Below are 15261 nucleotides of genomic sequence, written 5' to 3'. Positions count from 1 at the left end.
ATGAGAGTGTAGGGTGGTAGAGAAGGATTCCTTACTTGCTGACTAGCACTAGCATGTGCTAGAGGGCCCTGCCCAGCACAACACAGGTTTGAGAAGCCACCCTCTGAACAGTCTTTGCTACCACAGGCCTTCCTGGAAGCACTGCAGAACCAGGCAGAGACCAGCAGCAAGATCATTGGCCAGTTTGGAGTGGGTTTCTATTCTGCCTTCATGGTGGCTGACAAAGTTGAAGTCTATTCTCGCTCAGCAGCCCCAGAGAGCCCAGGTTACCAGTGGCTTTCAGATGGGTAAGTAAGAAGAGGCTCACCCACATTGTCCATGTCCCTGTCCCTCATGGCACTCAGGCTAGTGTCATCTGGCTTGCAAACTAGAAACTATCATGCGTTTACAAAGTTGATTTAGAGTTGTTGAGACAGGGTCTTTATATTTAACACAGGTTATTCTAAAATGCCCTTTGTAGCTAAAATTAGCCTTGAACCCACAGTGTTGGGATCTCAGACATGCACCACTGCATCCAGAAAGAATTAGGAATTCCTTAAGGTGCAGCTGTGTACTCTGTGGACTGTTTGTGTGAAGCCTGACTCTTCTGCTTTGGGAACCCAGATGACCTTGGGCATGGGTCATTGTGCTGGCTCTGTGGTGCTGCACTACTTGGGTCAGGCTGTTGGTAGTGCAGTGAAAGGACAGGGTTTCCTCTGGTGCCCCTGCCTGAAGCTAGCCTTCTCTGGCATTGGTGCTGTGGGAACCCCCCTTTTCCTCCTGACTGTTAAGCTTTCTAATATACAGCAGTGACACACCCAGCTCAGTGGGGGGCCGGTGTTGGTGTTTTATTGGGTTCTAATGCCTCTGTCCCCCTTCCAATTTTTGGTCCATCCCAATCCCTTCCACCTAACACCAAGTAGGAGAGAAAGAAGGTTAGAAGGGAAAGGGGGGACTAGACCTCTGAGCTCCTTCCTGCTGATATGGGCCTTGAGTTGCTAGGAGCAAGTTCAGTCTTCATTGCCAGGTTACCAGCGCAGTGGCAGGACTGACTTCTCACTTCCTCGCTATCTCAGGGCTCTGTGTTGTTTATTCCCTCTTTAGAGTCCCCAGAATGAAACTGTCTGCAGCTGGCAAAATCCACGCCCCTCCTAGAGCACAAGCCAATCATAGTTAATGGCTGTGGACAAACTGAAGCAGCCCCATATTCCACACCTGGGATTAAAACAAAAGCATTTGTATTTGGGTTTTCAAAGAAACCAAAATTCTCACTACAGGCAAGTCAGTGTGGGGCCTTTCCCAAGACAGGGCTGACCCTCTCAGATGGTGTGCTTCTCCCGCACTTTGGGGTGATTCTTGACAGTGTGATAAGGTAAAATAAATTTAGACTGCATTTGAAGAGAGTGAGGCCTCAGCCAAACTTAGGTTTTCTTTTTTTCCCAACTTGATATCTGATATTCTCAATTCTTATTAGTTCTTTGAGAATGTAGTGCAGTGTATTTTGATCACATTCCCCCACACCTCCTAGACCCATTTCCTTTCCCATTCTTTCAACTTTGAGTCCTCATTTTATAACAACACATCCAGTTCACCCTGTGCTGTTTGCACCCTCCTGGGCATATGCCCTCATGGGAGAGCCAGCCAGGAGTCCTGAAAAGTGATTTTCCTTTTAAACAGCTCTCTGCTATTAGTATCTCCCTAGCTGTTGTGCCCACCTCCCAGCTCCATGCCGAGATTTCGTCTGGCTTGAGCAATGGGTCTTGTACACGCTGTCTTCTCTGAGTTCATCTATGTAACTGGCCTGCTGTGTAAGGAAACACTGTCCTCATAGTCGTCCGCTGGCTCTTCCAACCTTTCCATCCCCTCTTTATAATGATCCCGGAGCCTTGGGAGCAGGGGTGCGGTACAGATCTCTCATTTGTGGCTGAGCACTCCAGTCTCCTATTCTTTGCACTTTGTGGGTCTGTGTTAATTGCCATCCACTGTGTCTTAGTACCTTCTAATTGCTGTGATAAGCACCACAACCAAGACGTTTATTGGGCTGATGGCTTCAGAGACTTAGAGCCACTGATAGTGGAGCAGAGGCATGGTGGCAGGAATAGCGGAGAACTCCCATCTTGTTCCAAAAGCAGGAGGCAGAAAGGGCATTGCTGGGAACGGTGCACGTCTTTTGAAGTCTCCAAGCCCTCAGTGACACCCTCCAATAACGCCAAACTTCCAATCTTACCCAAGCATTTCCACCAACTGGGAACCAAGTGTTCAAATATGAGCCTGTGGAGTCAATGTCATCCAAACCTCTGCACATCGGAAACAGAAGCTTTTTTGTGGGGTATGGCAGATGTACCGATCTGTGACTGTCACTAAGTCAGTTTAATGCTGTGTCCATTTAGCAAAGTATTTGTACTAGCTTCTTCCCTATGGCCTGTGATCTGCCTGCCCACAGAGTCTTGGTGCTGGTAATTTTGCCAGGTAAGGGTTTCAGCTTGTGCTCATAAGTCTAATCAGAGAGTAGTTGGTTACTTCCATGACATTTTAACACCTGTGCCAGCAGGTGTCACAGTGGGTTAAGATGATCATTTCTTTTTCGCTTGGGAGTGCACAGCACCTTCCGTCACTGAAAGCTAGCAAGGCATGAAGCTTCAAATCGAGTACCAGCAGTGTGTTGTGTCTTCAGCAGTAAGATCTTACCATAAACCTTTGAGCGTAACCAAGAGCATTGGCAGTAACTAATGTTGGGGGTCTATGGACCTCACTAGCCCACAGCTTTAGGAGTAACCTATCCTGGCACTGGGCCTGTTGCTATCTTGTGAATCGAGCAGGGTGTTGCCCATCGTAAGTTCAAACTGTGTGTGTGTGTGTGTGTGTGTGTGTGTGTGTGTGTGTGTGTGTGTGTTTGGTGACTGCAGTAGATTTCCATGATGTTTTGGAAATGTCCTTAGTGTTAGTTACTCCTCCCTACCCCCTTCCTCTGTCCTGCCATCCAATCCCTGTCCCCTTCCTCTGTACTGCCATCCCATCCCTGTCCCCACTTAACTCTTTATGCCACTGTGTTCTCTCCCCTCCTTTGAAGTCCACCCTTCCTATGACTCCTTAATAGTTTCCTGACCGCTGTGGGTATTTCAGGATGAACACACGTCTGAAGATTCAAAGCTAATATCCACAAGTGAGAGAAAACATAAGTCTTTCTGGTTGTATGGGTGTTTGTTCTCCAGAGCCAAACACACCCTTCTTCAGTCTGTATTTCAGCAAATTCCCTGACAGCTGTTCAGAATGCACAGGGCAGGGTTGGGGCAGAGCAGGGGCAGCCCCTCCTTGTACATGCATTTCTGACATCGTATCTGCTCACATTGGGTGTCCCCTTGCCATTACCAGTGTGAACCACATAGAATCAGCCCCTGTCCCCAACATCCTGGCTGATGTAGAGCTGGGCAGGGCCTACTTTCCAGTCACATGCTCAGGAAGTTCTAGAGAGGGTGATGGGGTGACTTAGGACAGCACTTTGTGGGTTTCCTTGACCCTGGTGTCTATCCAGTGGCATAAGGGATCCTGCCAGAGTCAGGAGCTGCAGAGCTAGGATGGCACAGGCCTCTAATCCCAGCATACAGGGTGCTGAGGCAGGAGGACTTTGAATCCAGCTGTTCAACTTAGTAAGATTTTATTTTAAAAAGGAAAACGGAGGAATGGGGCTGTCTTCCTTCTGTTTCCACAGTCAACTGTGGACTTCTCTTGTGAAAACCCCATGGAGGTGGTTGAATTGGCTGCACAGGCCCTGGCCTGCAGCAGCTGTGGAACTGGCTTTACTCTCCTTCATGTTTTAGTTCTGGACTGTTTGAAATTGCTGAAGCTTCAGGAGTTAGACCTGGGACCAAAATAATCATCCACCTCAAGTCAGACTGCAAAGACTTTGCCAGCGAGTCCCGGGTGCAAGGTGAGGACAGCCAGGCCTGCAAAGTGGGCATGCCTGGATGGGGGCGTGGCACAGCACATGAGCTTCAGGAGAAGGAGTCCTGATGGCAGGACTCTGTAGTCCTTAGGACTCTGACACCTGCTGGGCAGGCCCCTCAAAACCTAGGTTTTCTGGGAGCTTGGGGAAAGGTAAAGTGTTTCCAGCCATTTCCAGCTCTCTGGCTGTCACACAGAAAGTTCCTGAGCACAGCTCCTCTGCCACCTGGTGGTGTTATGTTTTCATGGCCGGTGGTGACCTGAGCATCTGCCCCCCCCCGGCAGGCTGTAGGTCCTCACTGTTATTTCTTTCTCCTCCAGATGTGGTAACCAAGTACAGTAACTTTGTCAGCTTCCCCTTGTATCTTAATGGAAGGCGGATTAACACTTTGCAGGTGAGGTCCTGGCTGCCTGTGAGGCTCTGACTGCTGTAGAAACCTCAAGGATGCAGAGGCAGAAATGAATATGGGGCAGGAGGGCATTGCTTAGAATCACAGGAGAGATGAGAGTTATGGGGTGCAGGCAGTTTTCCTTGAAGTATAAATTACTTATCACAGGATGGCTCAGTGGTTAAGAGCACTGACTGCTGTTCCAGAGGTCCTGAGTTCAAATCCCAGCAACCATCTGTAATGGGATCTGATGCCCCCTCCTGTTGTGCATGAAGAGAGCTGTAGTGTGCTTACATACATAAAATAAATTTTTAAAAATTGTTTAAAAATAAATTACATATCACAAAGCGCTCCCCTCTGCCCAGCTTAGTGAGTAACAATTCTTATATACCCAGGTGTATCCACAACTGGTTTAGAATACCTTTAGCATTCTAAGAAGCAGACCTATCCTCACTAGCAGTTTTCATTTCCAGACCTCACAGCTACAGCCAACTTTCCTGTCCGTAGACTTGCCTAATTTGGGAGTTAACTGTAGCAGGCATAGCCTTGTTCCTTTTTGTGACTGTGTAGTATTTTGTTTCGTGGATAGACCATAGGCTTGCCTATTGGACAGTGTCACTATCGTTAGTACACTTTTGTGTGGTCTCCTGGTTAGTCTTTCCCAGCCTGTTGTCACAGAGAAGGCTCTTGCTTCTCTTCCTGTGTCACCTTTAACTTGTACCAATACTGGAACTATCAGTAGGGGATCCTAGTCTGGTGTGTCGATTGATGAGTCTGGGTCCTGTGCACTCACTGAGAAACACATTTTAACATGACACCTCCCCTTTGATACAAATTTCCAGGCCATTTGGACGATGGACCCAAAGGACATCAGTGAACTTCAGCATGAGGAATTCTACCGTTACATTGCTCAGGCTTACGATAAGCCTCGCTTTACTTTGCACTACAAGACGGATGCACCACTCAACATTCGCAGCATCTTCTATGTGCCAGAGATGGTGAGGTGCTGGACTAGTCACTGTGTAGCTCTGGGCAAGCCAAAGATGCGGGGGTAACACAGAGTGCCATCTCTAGGGGCTTCCCTCAGAAGATCATAAATTTGCCATTGTGGTGCAGGGTTGAGGCTTCTGGAGGCTACTGCTGCTCCCTCTTTCCCTCTCCTTCCTCTTGTGCAGCAGCAACAACAGTTCTGTCATGCCCACAGTGCAGACATCTAGTCAAGGGCTACTCCCCTGCCTCACTTGAGTGGACCCTGGTAGCACTCAGTTTATATTGCTTTTAAAGAGGGCTGGGTTGGCCTTGGTGCTCCCTAACTATGAGTTGAATTTTGGGTAAGATCCTTGCTACCCATGGAGATACTAGGTCTCAGCTCATTGGGACTTCCTAGATCAGCCTACACTGCAACTGCAGCCAATACTGAAGCTGAGTAATGTTTTCTGAGAGTGCAGGGTTTGGGCTTTGCAAACCCTGTGTTAGATCTGCCGACTCTGCTGTAGTGGTGGGAACGTCTCACTGCTCCATGGAGCCTTTAATGCCAAAACCTGAACTTCATGTCTGCGTGTGTCGGGAGATATTACTGTTTGATTTTCCCCACAACCGTTTAAAAAAAAAAAAAAAAAAAATGTAAGGACCGGGCTGGAGAGATGGCTCAGCAGTTAAGAACACTGGATGTTCTTCCAGAGATCCTGAGTTCAATCCCCAGCAACCACAAGGTGACTCACAGCCCTCTGAAGTGTGATCTGAAGCCTCTTCTGGCTTGTAGGTGCATGTGCAAATAGAGCACTGATGTACATTAAATAAATACATACATACAGGCCCCATCTTGGCCTGGAGGCCATGGTTTGCTGCTTCTGACTTCTAGTAAGTTGTAACTCTGGGGGCACATAAGGCTTGTTTGATGTCTCCTTTTGGGTACGGCATGGGGAGGCTCCACTGTGGATTCCGGTAGAGCTACCTCCGGAGGAAATGTGCCCATTCTTACTGTGGCCCTGTTCACCCCTGAGGCTCATCATCTTGAGCCCTTTCTTCTTTCCCTTATCTGGTGGGTTGAGCTGGTGCCACCTGATTATTACTTTCCTTTCTCCTAGAAACCATCCATGTTTGATGTGAGCAGGGAGCTGGGCTCCAGCGTGGCACTGTACAGCCGCAAGGTCCTCATCCAGACCAAGGCCACAGATATCCTGCCCAAGTGGTTGCGCTTCGTTCGAGGTACTGTTGCTGACACCCAGGCTCTGTGCTGTGGACAATGACCCAGTGTCCCTAAGTGTCATGGTCATGTGCCCTTGTGCTGCCCGCTGCATTTGCTTCTGCTATGTCCCAAACCATTCTCACCTAGCAGGACTCAGCATGGGGCAGGCAGGAGTGAAGCTCAGCCTCTGGGAAGCAGCCTAGCCGTATTCCCTCAGTGCCTCTGGGAAGCAGCCTAGCCGTATTCCCTCAGTGCCTCTGGGAAGCAGCCTAGCCGTATTCCCTCAGTGCCTCTGGGAAGCAGCCTAGCCATATTCCCTCAGTGCCTCTGGGAAGCAGCCTAGCCGTATTCCCTCAGTGCCTCTGGGAAGCAGCCTAGCCGTATTCCTGGCTGATCTCGGGAGCAGAGGGGTGTTGTTTTTTCATGTTTAGAAATTCAGTCTGAATCTCAGATTTATGCATGAATGTTGCTGGACCTGAGATTATAGTTCAGTAAAGAGCTCAGCATTTACTTTCATAGCACAAAGACCAGTGCTGTCCAAGTTAGGGCTTTTTCTTTTTCTTTCGAGACAGGTCTTGTATATAGCCCAGGCCTCGGTCTCTGATTTCTGAGATTACATAGTAGTTTAGTACTTTGCAGTTGAATGCTGGGGTGTGTTTGATGTGCACCAGTCCTGCCCTGAGAGGGTTTTACCTGTGTCTGCTGTCCTGCCCACTGCCCCTGAGCAGGACTGAGGAGCAGCGTTCCCTGCTCTTCCTGCTCCTCCTTTACCACCCATGGCTTACATGAGGCCAGGTAGTAAGGAAAAGCCAGTTTGGAATGTGAAGGCCTCAGGTAAAGGTTGAAGTCCCGTTGGTACAGGGGTTCTGATGTCCCCTGTCTTCTCAGGTGTGGTGGACAGTGAGGACATCCCCCTGAACCTCAGCCGAGAGCTCCTGCAGGAGAGCGCACTCATCCGGTAAGCCCAGCTGGCCACTGGCAGGGCATTCTTGTGAGGGCTGTCCTAGACTTGATTCTGCCCCAGGCATGCTTTTCAGAAGCCAAGAGCAAAGGGTGAGGAGAGGCCAGAGGGCAGAATCCCTCCAGGACCTTATAGGTGTTCTGACCTCTGAAGTTTACTGTTGAACTCATTCTGTAGTCAGGAAGATTTGGGTTTGGCTGGGCAACTGCTGAGGTTGAACCTAGAAATAGTGGTGTTATGCTGAGACCAGGCTGAGGCCTACACTGTCCAGTGCCTCAGCTTCAAGTAATGTTTTAGGAAGCACTTATAACCACTGCATAGTTGTTTATTTACCCAGACTCATAAGTTACTTTTCTCAATACAAATTACACTGAATGAAGAAAGAACTTGGTCCTGTTCCCCAACCCACTCTGCTGTTGCTAACCCCACATGGGAGAATGCGTGCCAGTGCCGCAGGGCAGCGCCAGGCTCAGTGGTGAAGGTGGGTGGTACACGTGTTGGTACAGGCTCTGAGCGTCTGGGAAGTACGCAACTGCTTTGCTCCCCACTTACGTGGGCTCGCTTTTAAGAGTTATGGGAGGTGATCCCACCTGTTGCCCATCCTTGCCACCCAGCCTGGGTATAGCCATAGTTGGAGAGATTCTAGGCACCATGTCTCAGAGATGGATGAGGCAGGGGTTACCCCAGAACCAAGAATGTAGCCGGCTTGGGTCTGGGATGCTCTTCTGAAGGTCAGGCCTGTGGAGACGGCTCTTAGACTCCTAGAGCTGAGTTAGCTGTGCTTCAGTGCCCGGTCTGACTGAGCCGTGTTCAAGTCCTGGAGCTGTGTTAGGCCCTGAGGCACTGTCTCTTGGTACCTAAGTGGCAGAGAGAGGTGTGGAACCAGCACCTCCCTCCTGCCTGTGCTTGTGAGGACTGGATGGTCAGTCTGAGCTCACCCTTCGAAGGAGCTGCTTTGTTTAAAATGTTGAGGGAATCTGGAACTTTCCAAGTGGGGAGGGGTCTGCCCAGGCCGTTTGAGGCATTGTGCCCTAATGCCATTTTCTTCTCTGTGGGTTAGGGTGTCACTAACCTACAAAGATTTATTTCTACCCAGAAGAACTTCAGAGCCAGCAGTCAGCCTTGCTGTATTATTGCCACTGTCTGTCCGCAGGCTCCACTGGATTCGTGGCTTTTACCCCCTCAGCTGTGAGCACCCAGGTTTTTGTGATGTTGTGTGTCTCTTAGGAGAAAAAATGTAGTGGAGTAGAGAGAGAGCCGACAGGAAAAATAAAGACTGTCAAAATTGGGAATCCCTTATAGGAGCATGGTGGCTCAGACTGCACCAGGTCTGCTCCAGGCAACGTCCCAAGTCTTAAACTTCAGCTTTTCCAAGATTGTTTAGCTGTGGCCAGAGAATTGTTGGAATCTCAAGGAGAGTTGGTTTCTGCCCTGAGAAAGCCTTGTAACTCCCTCCTACTGGAGAAGGAAATGTAGTCACCACAGTGGGGAGCTGTCTGTTGACTGGTTCTGTTCATTCACTGCGTGGTTGCCAACTGTCCTCTACTCCTGCTGCCAACATCATACGGAGGCCAGAGGAGATGATCTCAGCTCACCTGCCTTCCCCAGAGGGATTCCTTTGGCAATCAGACCAGTCACTCTGTAGAGTGGCCCTGTCCTTGGAAATAGTTGATGCTTCCAGGAAACAACACGAGGTTGTCCGTGGAACAGGGTTTGACTTGCCCTTGGTGACGCTCACCTTGACACTTTGATAAAGGACAGCTTTAAGGCTTCTCCATTCAGTGATTCTTGCTCTTTCAATGCAGATCATGTGCAGGGGAGGTATGTAAACTAGTACACACACACGCTCACACACTTGGTTTCTTGGGCCTTTTCCTTCTGTTTTTGTTTGTTTGTTCTTACTGGTTATTTCCAGGCAAGCACACTACCCCTGAGCTGCCTTCCCAGCCCCGGTGCTGCTTTACTTGGCAGAGTGTAGATGTGATCTGCGGCAAATTTTCAATATCTTACTCATGGATTTTTAAGTGGTGTTATATTGAACTCAGATTCGTACTGCTTACTTGTGTGTACTGGTTACCCATTTTAGTCAGGGAGCTATCCATTCCTGTCAAGGTGTATCTTATTCTCATGTTGCTCTGGTTTGGAACTGCCTATGCACCGACTCCTTTAACAAGCCACACCAGGCACTGGGGTTCATGGCTCTGTTTTACCACAGCAATAGAAAACCTAAGACAGTGACCGTCTTTACTAAAGCCTACTTCTGTGCATTTGATCCTGATTGCCTTTACAGGTAATGCAGTAAGAATGTCCTGATTACAGAGTCACACTTTGTACATGTATGTTACACAGTGTACATGTGATATGCTCAGTGTGTCCCAGGCTATACCGTGGAATGCATACACTTACCTTCAGACCGAGAGCCCTGCAGCGTTCGTGCAGTCTTTCCATGTATACATACTGTGCTGGGATTTATCCCCACTGGGGTTTTCCTTGGTTTCTTAGAGCAGACCTTTTCTCCTAGCTCTAGGACTGTTAGATGGCATTTCTGGTTGGCTTCAGCATGATCCGCTCTAACCCTGAGCCTGTTTGTAGTGATTTTGTCACATGCTTCAATGCAACCCTCTCTCCTTATTTCTCATACGTGCTCCCTGCTGGTGCTCAGGGTAGACACTTGAGCTGTCCACTGATGATTATCCTGAGGGATTGTCAGCTTGCACCACCACCCTTCTGCGGGGCATCCTAGAGAGCTTCCCATTGGGGCAGCACAGCACCCCTTTTGTCCTATAGTTTCCCTTTGGCTCCAGTTGTGCCTACCTGTGCCTGTGCCTTCAGTTTCTGGTGTTTCTCTTGCCCTGGAACTCGACAGAAAGCTCTGTTCACAGTAAGTGACTTGTGTTCTGTAGGAAACTTCGGGATGTTCTACAACAGAGATTGATCAAGTTCTTCATTGACCAGAGTAAAAAGGATGCTGAAAAATATGCAAAGTTTTTTGAAGATTATGGCTTGTTCATGAGGGAGGGCATTGTGACCACTGCAGAACAAGACATCAAGGTAGGCTGATCTCGGTCCCCCCTCTCAGCCTCAGCCCTGTTGCTACAGAGGAAGCTAGTAGAGGCTGTCCTGGATGTGGTGACAAGTCATCACATCAGTTGGAACACTGGGCTCCTGGGTCTGTCCTGGTAGACAAAGCAGGTCTGCATGTGTCCTTACCTGTGCTAGCCAAGTTCCAGTCACTGACAGAACATCTGACAGCTACTCAAGGCCACAGTTATCTGGTTCAGATACAGAGCTGTCATTCAAGTGTGATGTGGGTGACACCAGAACAGACTTCCTGTGCTTTCTGTCTTTTCTCTTGATTTTACCTGGGCCCCCAGTCTATGCAATGGTGCCACCCACACTCAGGAATTAACCGAGTGCTCCTCCTCAGTCAGCTGTGGCTCCTTCAAGTTGACTTTCTCAGGTACTTTGTCATTGGGGAAACTAACAGAACAGAGTGCTTACATCTGTGCAAACTGCTGGAATCCACTGATGCAGGGGAGTAGTTAAAGCATCCTCCCAGTCCCACACAGAGGTGAGCTTTGTGTCTCCTAGGCACTTCATCCAGTCAGGGTGGTGGTCAAAATCAGGCATCACACACTGTTGTCCCACAGGCATTGTGCTCTTGACTGAAAGGCCAAGTCTCTTGTCTCTTGACGCCCTGGCCCCAGCAGCTGGCGGGAAGAGAGGTGTTGTGGGTTTAAGGAAGGTATAGAAACGCAGGGGTGAGGTTTCGGCACGATCACTGCCTTAGTTTTCTTTTGCTGTGATGCAGCACCAAAGCCCTAGGGATAAAGGGGCTGTTTGGCTGACGTTTATAGTCTTTTATGAACAGAAACTAAGACAGGAACTAAAGCAGGAGCCATGGAGAAATGCTGCTTGCTGGGCTTGCTCAGCCTTTGTCTTCATGTAAGTCACACCAGGGTTGGTACCACCCACAGAGGTGCCCTCCCACACCAGTCATAAGTGAAGAAAACACCACAGACTTGCCTGTACGCCACTGTTACGGAGGCATCTTTCTCAGTTGGGACTCATTCCCAGGTGACTATAGCTTATGCCAAGTCATCAGAAACGTAGCCAGTAGCCACTGTATTCTTTGTAGAGTTCTTAATACTACCATTGGCCAGGGTAATTGCTGAAAAAGAATTTCATTTGTTGACATTAAATCATTAATAACTCAAGAGCAAAGAAGATAGCCTTGTGGCAATTTGGGGTATTTAAAAATCATTATATTTAATCTATACACACCATGAAAACTTCGACTATTTCCATGTTATGTTTGTTTTACATGTACTTTGTGCTTATGGTAACTAGTAAGATTTCAATGCATACTATCAAGCCTTTAAAAAGTCAAGTACTGACAAAAATATATTCATATAGCTTTACACCAAAATGCTTTTAAAAATCTGTACATGTATCTCTTTTTTAAAGTAAAGTTGTAAGAAAAAAAAAACATTTGTTCCTCAGTGGTTTCTAGCATCACTTGCATGTCTGTCCTGAGGCTGTACATAGCCCATTGGTATGCAGGTGCCATGGCTCCTGCTCTTCCCTGGGACTTCTTCCCACCAGATCAGCAACAGGTTCCAGATGTACTGGTTACTTAATCTCTCCATTTGTTATCTGTCCATCACTGTGACATAGTAGCTGAGGAGATGACTTTCAAGGAGGGAAGTGACCCTTTGGCATGGATATTACACTCAGAGCGTGTGGTGACAGGAAGCAAACAAAAGAGAAGGGGCTATGCATACCCTTAAAGGATGCATCCCCAAAGGTTCTACCACCTAGGCCCCAGTCCTAATGTCTCACTTCCTGTTAGCCCAGTTAGTCATGTGCTCATGAGTTTGTCTGTGAAGACTGCTGCTTTGGGCACCCAGCTCATGAGCTCTTTTGAGCATTTGTGATCAGTACATGACACATTCACTCCTGTTGACCTCACTTTCCAAGATTTAGTGATCTGTGTCTGCATCTGTGCACCTGTGAAGGCCAGGAACGTGCAGTGTCTTCCCGGTGCTCTCCATCAGCCCCTTTAAGGCACCCAGACTCTCTAAACGTGGAACTTGCATTTTCTCGGCTTAGTTGGAAGCCAGGACGCCCCACTTGGAGCTAGGGTTAGAGGTGTGTGAGACCCAGTCACTGTGTGAATGCTGGGATCTAAAGTCCAGCCCTCGTGAAGATTGAGCATCAGGCTCTGATAACCGTTGAGCCTAACAGCATCTAATAGCATTTGCTGAATTAGGCAGGGCCTTTTCCGAGTGCTTGGAATAGATTCTTAACAAGGTGTGTTTGTGTATGGTGAGAACCAGATGCACCTATAATGTGTATGTGGTCGAGCCTGGCCTTGGCAGTTCTGAAAGTCTTTGTCTCTGTCTACCAGGAGTCTGGGGCATATAGCATGTTCATTTGGCTCTGTCCCTATGTATTCTTTATGCTCTTTCCTGGAGGTCTTGTGCTGGATGGTCAGTGGTGACAGTGTCTTAGATAATGTAGCATTCAAGCCGGCAACTCCAGAGACCTATGTCTGTGCTTTGTCACGCAGCCCATGTGCGCTGCATTGCTCGTGTTTGTGTCCTGTTCCCTGAAGGCCCTTCTCTGACACACACTCAGTTGTCACTGAGGACAGAGAGAAGCTACTGAGCCCCGAAGTAGGGTCTGCTCTGAGCGAGGACTGGATACCCTGAGGTAGTTTATCCAGCTCTCAGGAGGCCCTGGGACACCTAGGCTCAAAGTTTTCCTTATGGTTCTATATATCTTCCATGGGGTTCCTAGCTGTCTGAAGCTCTAAGTCCACCATAGCCTTTGGGGACCAGGCTGGGGAGCCAGAAAGCTGCAGGCTTCACCAAGAGCCTGAGTTAGGAATTATGCTCAGGTGTTGGCTCTGAGTAAGCAGTGACTTGCCCACGTCTGCAGGAGGATATCGCAAAGCTGCTACGGTATGAGTCCTCAGCCCTGCCTGCTGGGCAGCTGACCAGCTTATCAGACTACGCCAGTCGAATGCAGGCTGGCACCCGCAACATCTATTACCTGTGTGCCCCTAACCGTCACCTGGCAGAACATTCGCCCTATTACGAAGCCATGAAGCAGAAACACACCGAGGTAGGTGGGCTATGGCTTGCTGCTGGGCCAAGAATGTTTCTTACAGTGTCTAAGCACTAAGGGAAGGGCTGAACTCCCAATTCTGCCTGAGAAAAGTTGACTGTTTGAGGCCCTGGCGGCTATGTGGTGTGAGGCAATGCCCCGTCTGTGATATGGCCGTCATTCCCACTGGGAATGGGTGGCAGATGGTTTTTTTCATGACTAATGTGTGCATATGGCAGGACAGCCAGAGCCTGTCTTAGACGCCTCTGTGAGCTGTTGCTGAGGCCCCACCCCCAGTGTCCAGCCGTGCTCTGCTGCGGCTGACAGGCTTGCCTGTCCGCAGGTGCTCTTCTGCTACGAGCAGTTCGATGAGCTCACTCTGCTGCACCTGAGGGAGTTTGACAAAAAGAAGCTGATCTCTGTGGAGACGGACATTGTCGTTGACCACTACAAGGAAGACAAGTTTGAGGACACATCTCCAGGTTGACTCCCACCTCCCTCTGGGGTCATGGTCCCGTGTGATTGTTGGGAGACTGTCAACATGGGGCTCTCTAAACCTGCCCATGGTACATAGCACTCTTCACTTGGGCTAAGAAGCTGCTTGGGAAAGTCGTAACAAGCAGTGGGAATGTCCAGGGCCCAAGACACGGGTTCTGCTCCTCCTGTGAAGGTTCTTAAAAAGAAAGTCGGAAGGAGCTGCTCCCACCACTCTCCATGCTCCCCTCCCCCTCCTCTTTATACCCCAGGCTGGCCGTGATCCTCCTGCCTCACTATTCTGAGGCATGTGCAACCTTGGTTGGGCTCAGAATTTTATCTTTAAAGTCCTAAAAAATGTACAGAGGCCAGGGGCAACCACACATGTTTTCAGTGTAGGTGAAAAGTATTTCAAGAGCCTCTGTCCCTAGTTCCTGGTGATGTAAAATGGCTAGAGAAAGCCTGGGAATCTGCCAAGTGGAGGCCACAAAGTGGAAGAGACAGTGGTAGTGGCCGTAGGCTAACTCACTTTTCCTGTGCAGCTGGTGAGCGCCTCTCTGAGAAGGAAACAGAAGAGCTAATGGCGTGGATGAGAAATGCACTGGGGTCCCGTGTCACCAATGTGAAGGTGAGGCCTCTCTCCAGTTTTAGTGTGATGTAATATCCTTCCAGAGCCTGGCTGTAGCTGTGAGTTGCTGGTCTAGTGTGGCCCCAGAAGACACTGAAGCCAGGGTGAGGACTCCTGTCATCTTCCCCAGGCCACGGGCATAGCACCTCACCACTAAAGCCCACAGTCTGTGCTCAGAACTGGTCCCTGGTTCCTGGGGAGAAGGGTCTGAGCCTGTCCGGGTCTGTACCCTAGGACATCTTGTTGTCATCTTTGTCCTCATTGCCTGGGGCAGTGGGCACAGAGCAGTGCCACAACAGGGCCAGTCTCCTTCCACCTGCTGGCCCATTAACGTCACTGTGCTTCAGACCCTGTCACCCCTGGCCTGTTGGTACTGCGTTTGTCTCATCCTGGCCCTTGCTTGCAGGTGACTTTCCGCCTGGACACCCACCCTGCCATGGTGACCGTGCTGGAGATGGGGGCTGCTCGGCATTTCTTGCGCATGCAACAGCTGGCCAAGACCCAGGAGGAGCGTGCTCAGCTGCTCCAGCCCACACTGGAGATCAACCCCAGGTATGCCTGGGCTCCAGCACACACCTGTCAGGGGCTC

The 15261-nt window shown here is 49.3% G+C and overlaps 1 protein-coding gene across 1 annotated transcript in view; it reads left to right on the top strand.

Moving 5' to 3' along the window:
• Positions 1 to 15261, top strand: part of TRAP1 (TNF receptor associated protein 1) — a 31420-nt gene that overhangs the window by 12587 nt on the left and 3572 nt on the right. Inside the window, exons 6-16 of the mRNA XM_080942554.1 lie at positions 127 to 287; positions 3798 to 3907; positions 4243 to 4316; positions 5153 to 5308; positions 6398 to 6518; positions 7387 to 7456; positions 10363 to 10510; positions 13403 to 13588; positions 13914 to 14052; positions 14587 to 14672; positions 15079 to 15224. Coding sequence (XP_080798680.1) covers positions 127 to 287; positions 3798 to 3907; positions 4243 to 4316; positions 5153 to 5308; positions 6398 to 6518; positions 7387 to 7456; positions 10363 to 10510; positions 13403 to 13588; positions 13914 to 14052; positions 14587 to 14672; positions 15079 to 15224 — 1397 coding nt within the window. The remainder of the gene's footprint in view (positions 1 to 126; positions 288 to 3797; positions 3908 to 4242; positions 4317 to 5152; positions 5309 to 6397; positions 6519 to 7386; positions 7457 to 10362; positions 10511 to 13402; positions 13589 to 13913; positions 14053 to 14586; positions 14673 to 15078; positions 15225 to 15261) is intronic.

The sequence above is a fragment of the Micromys minutus genome, assembly GCF_963924665.1.
Source record: "Micromys minutus genome assembly, chromosome: 31".
NCBI lineage: Eukaryota > Metazoa > Chordata > Mammalia > Rodentia > Muridae > Micromys > Micromys minutus.
Note: the sequence above shows the minus strand (reverse complement) of the source record. Positions and strands in the feature narration are given on the sequence as shown.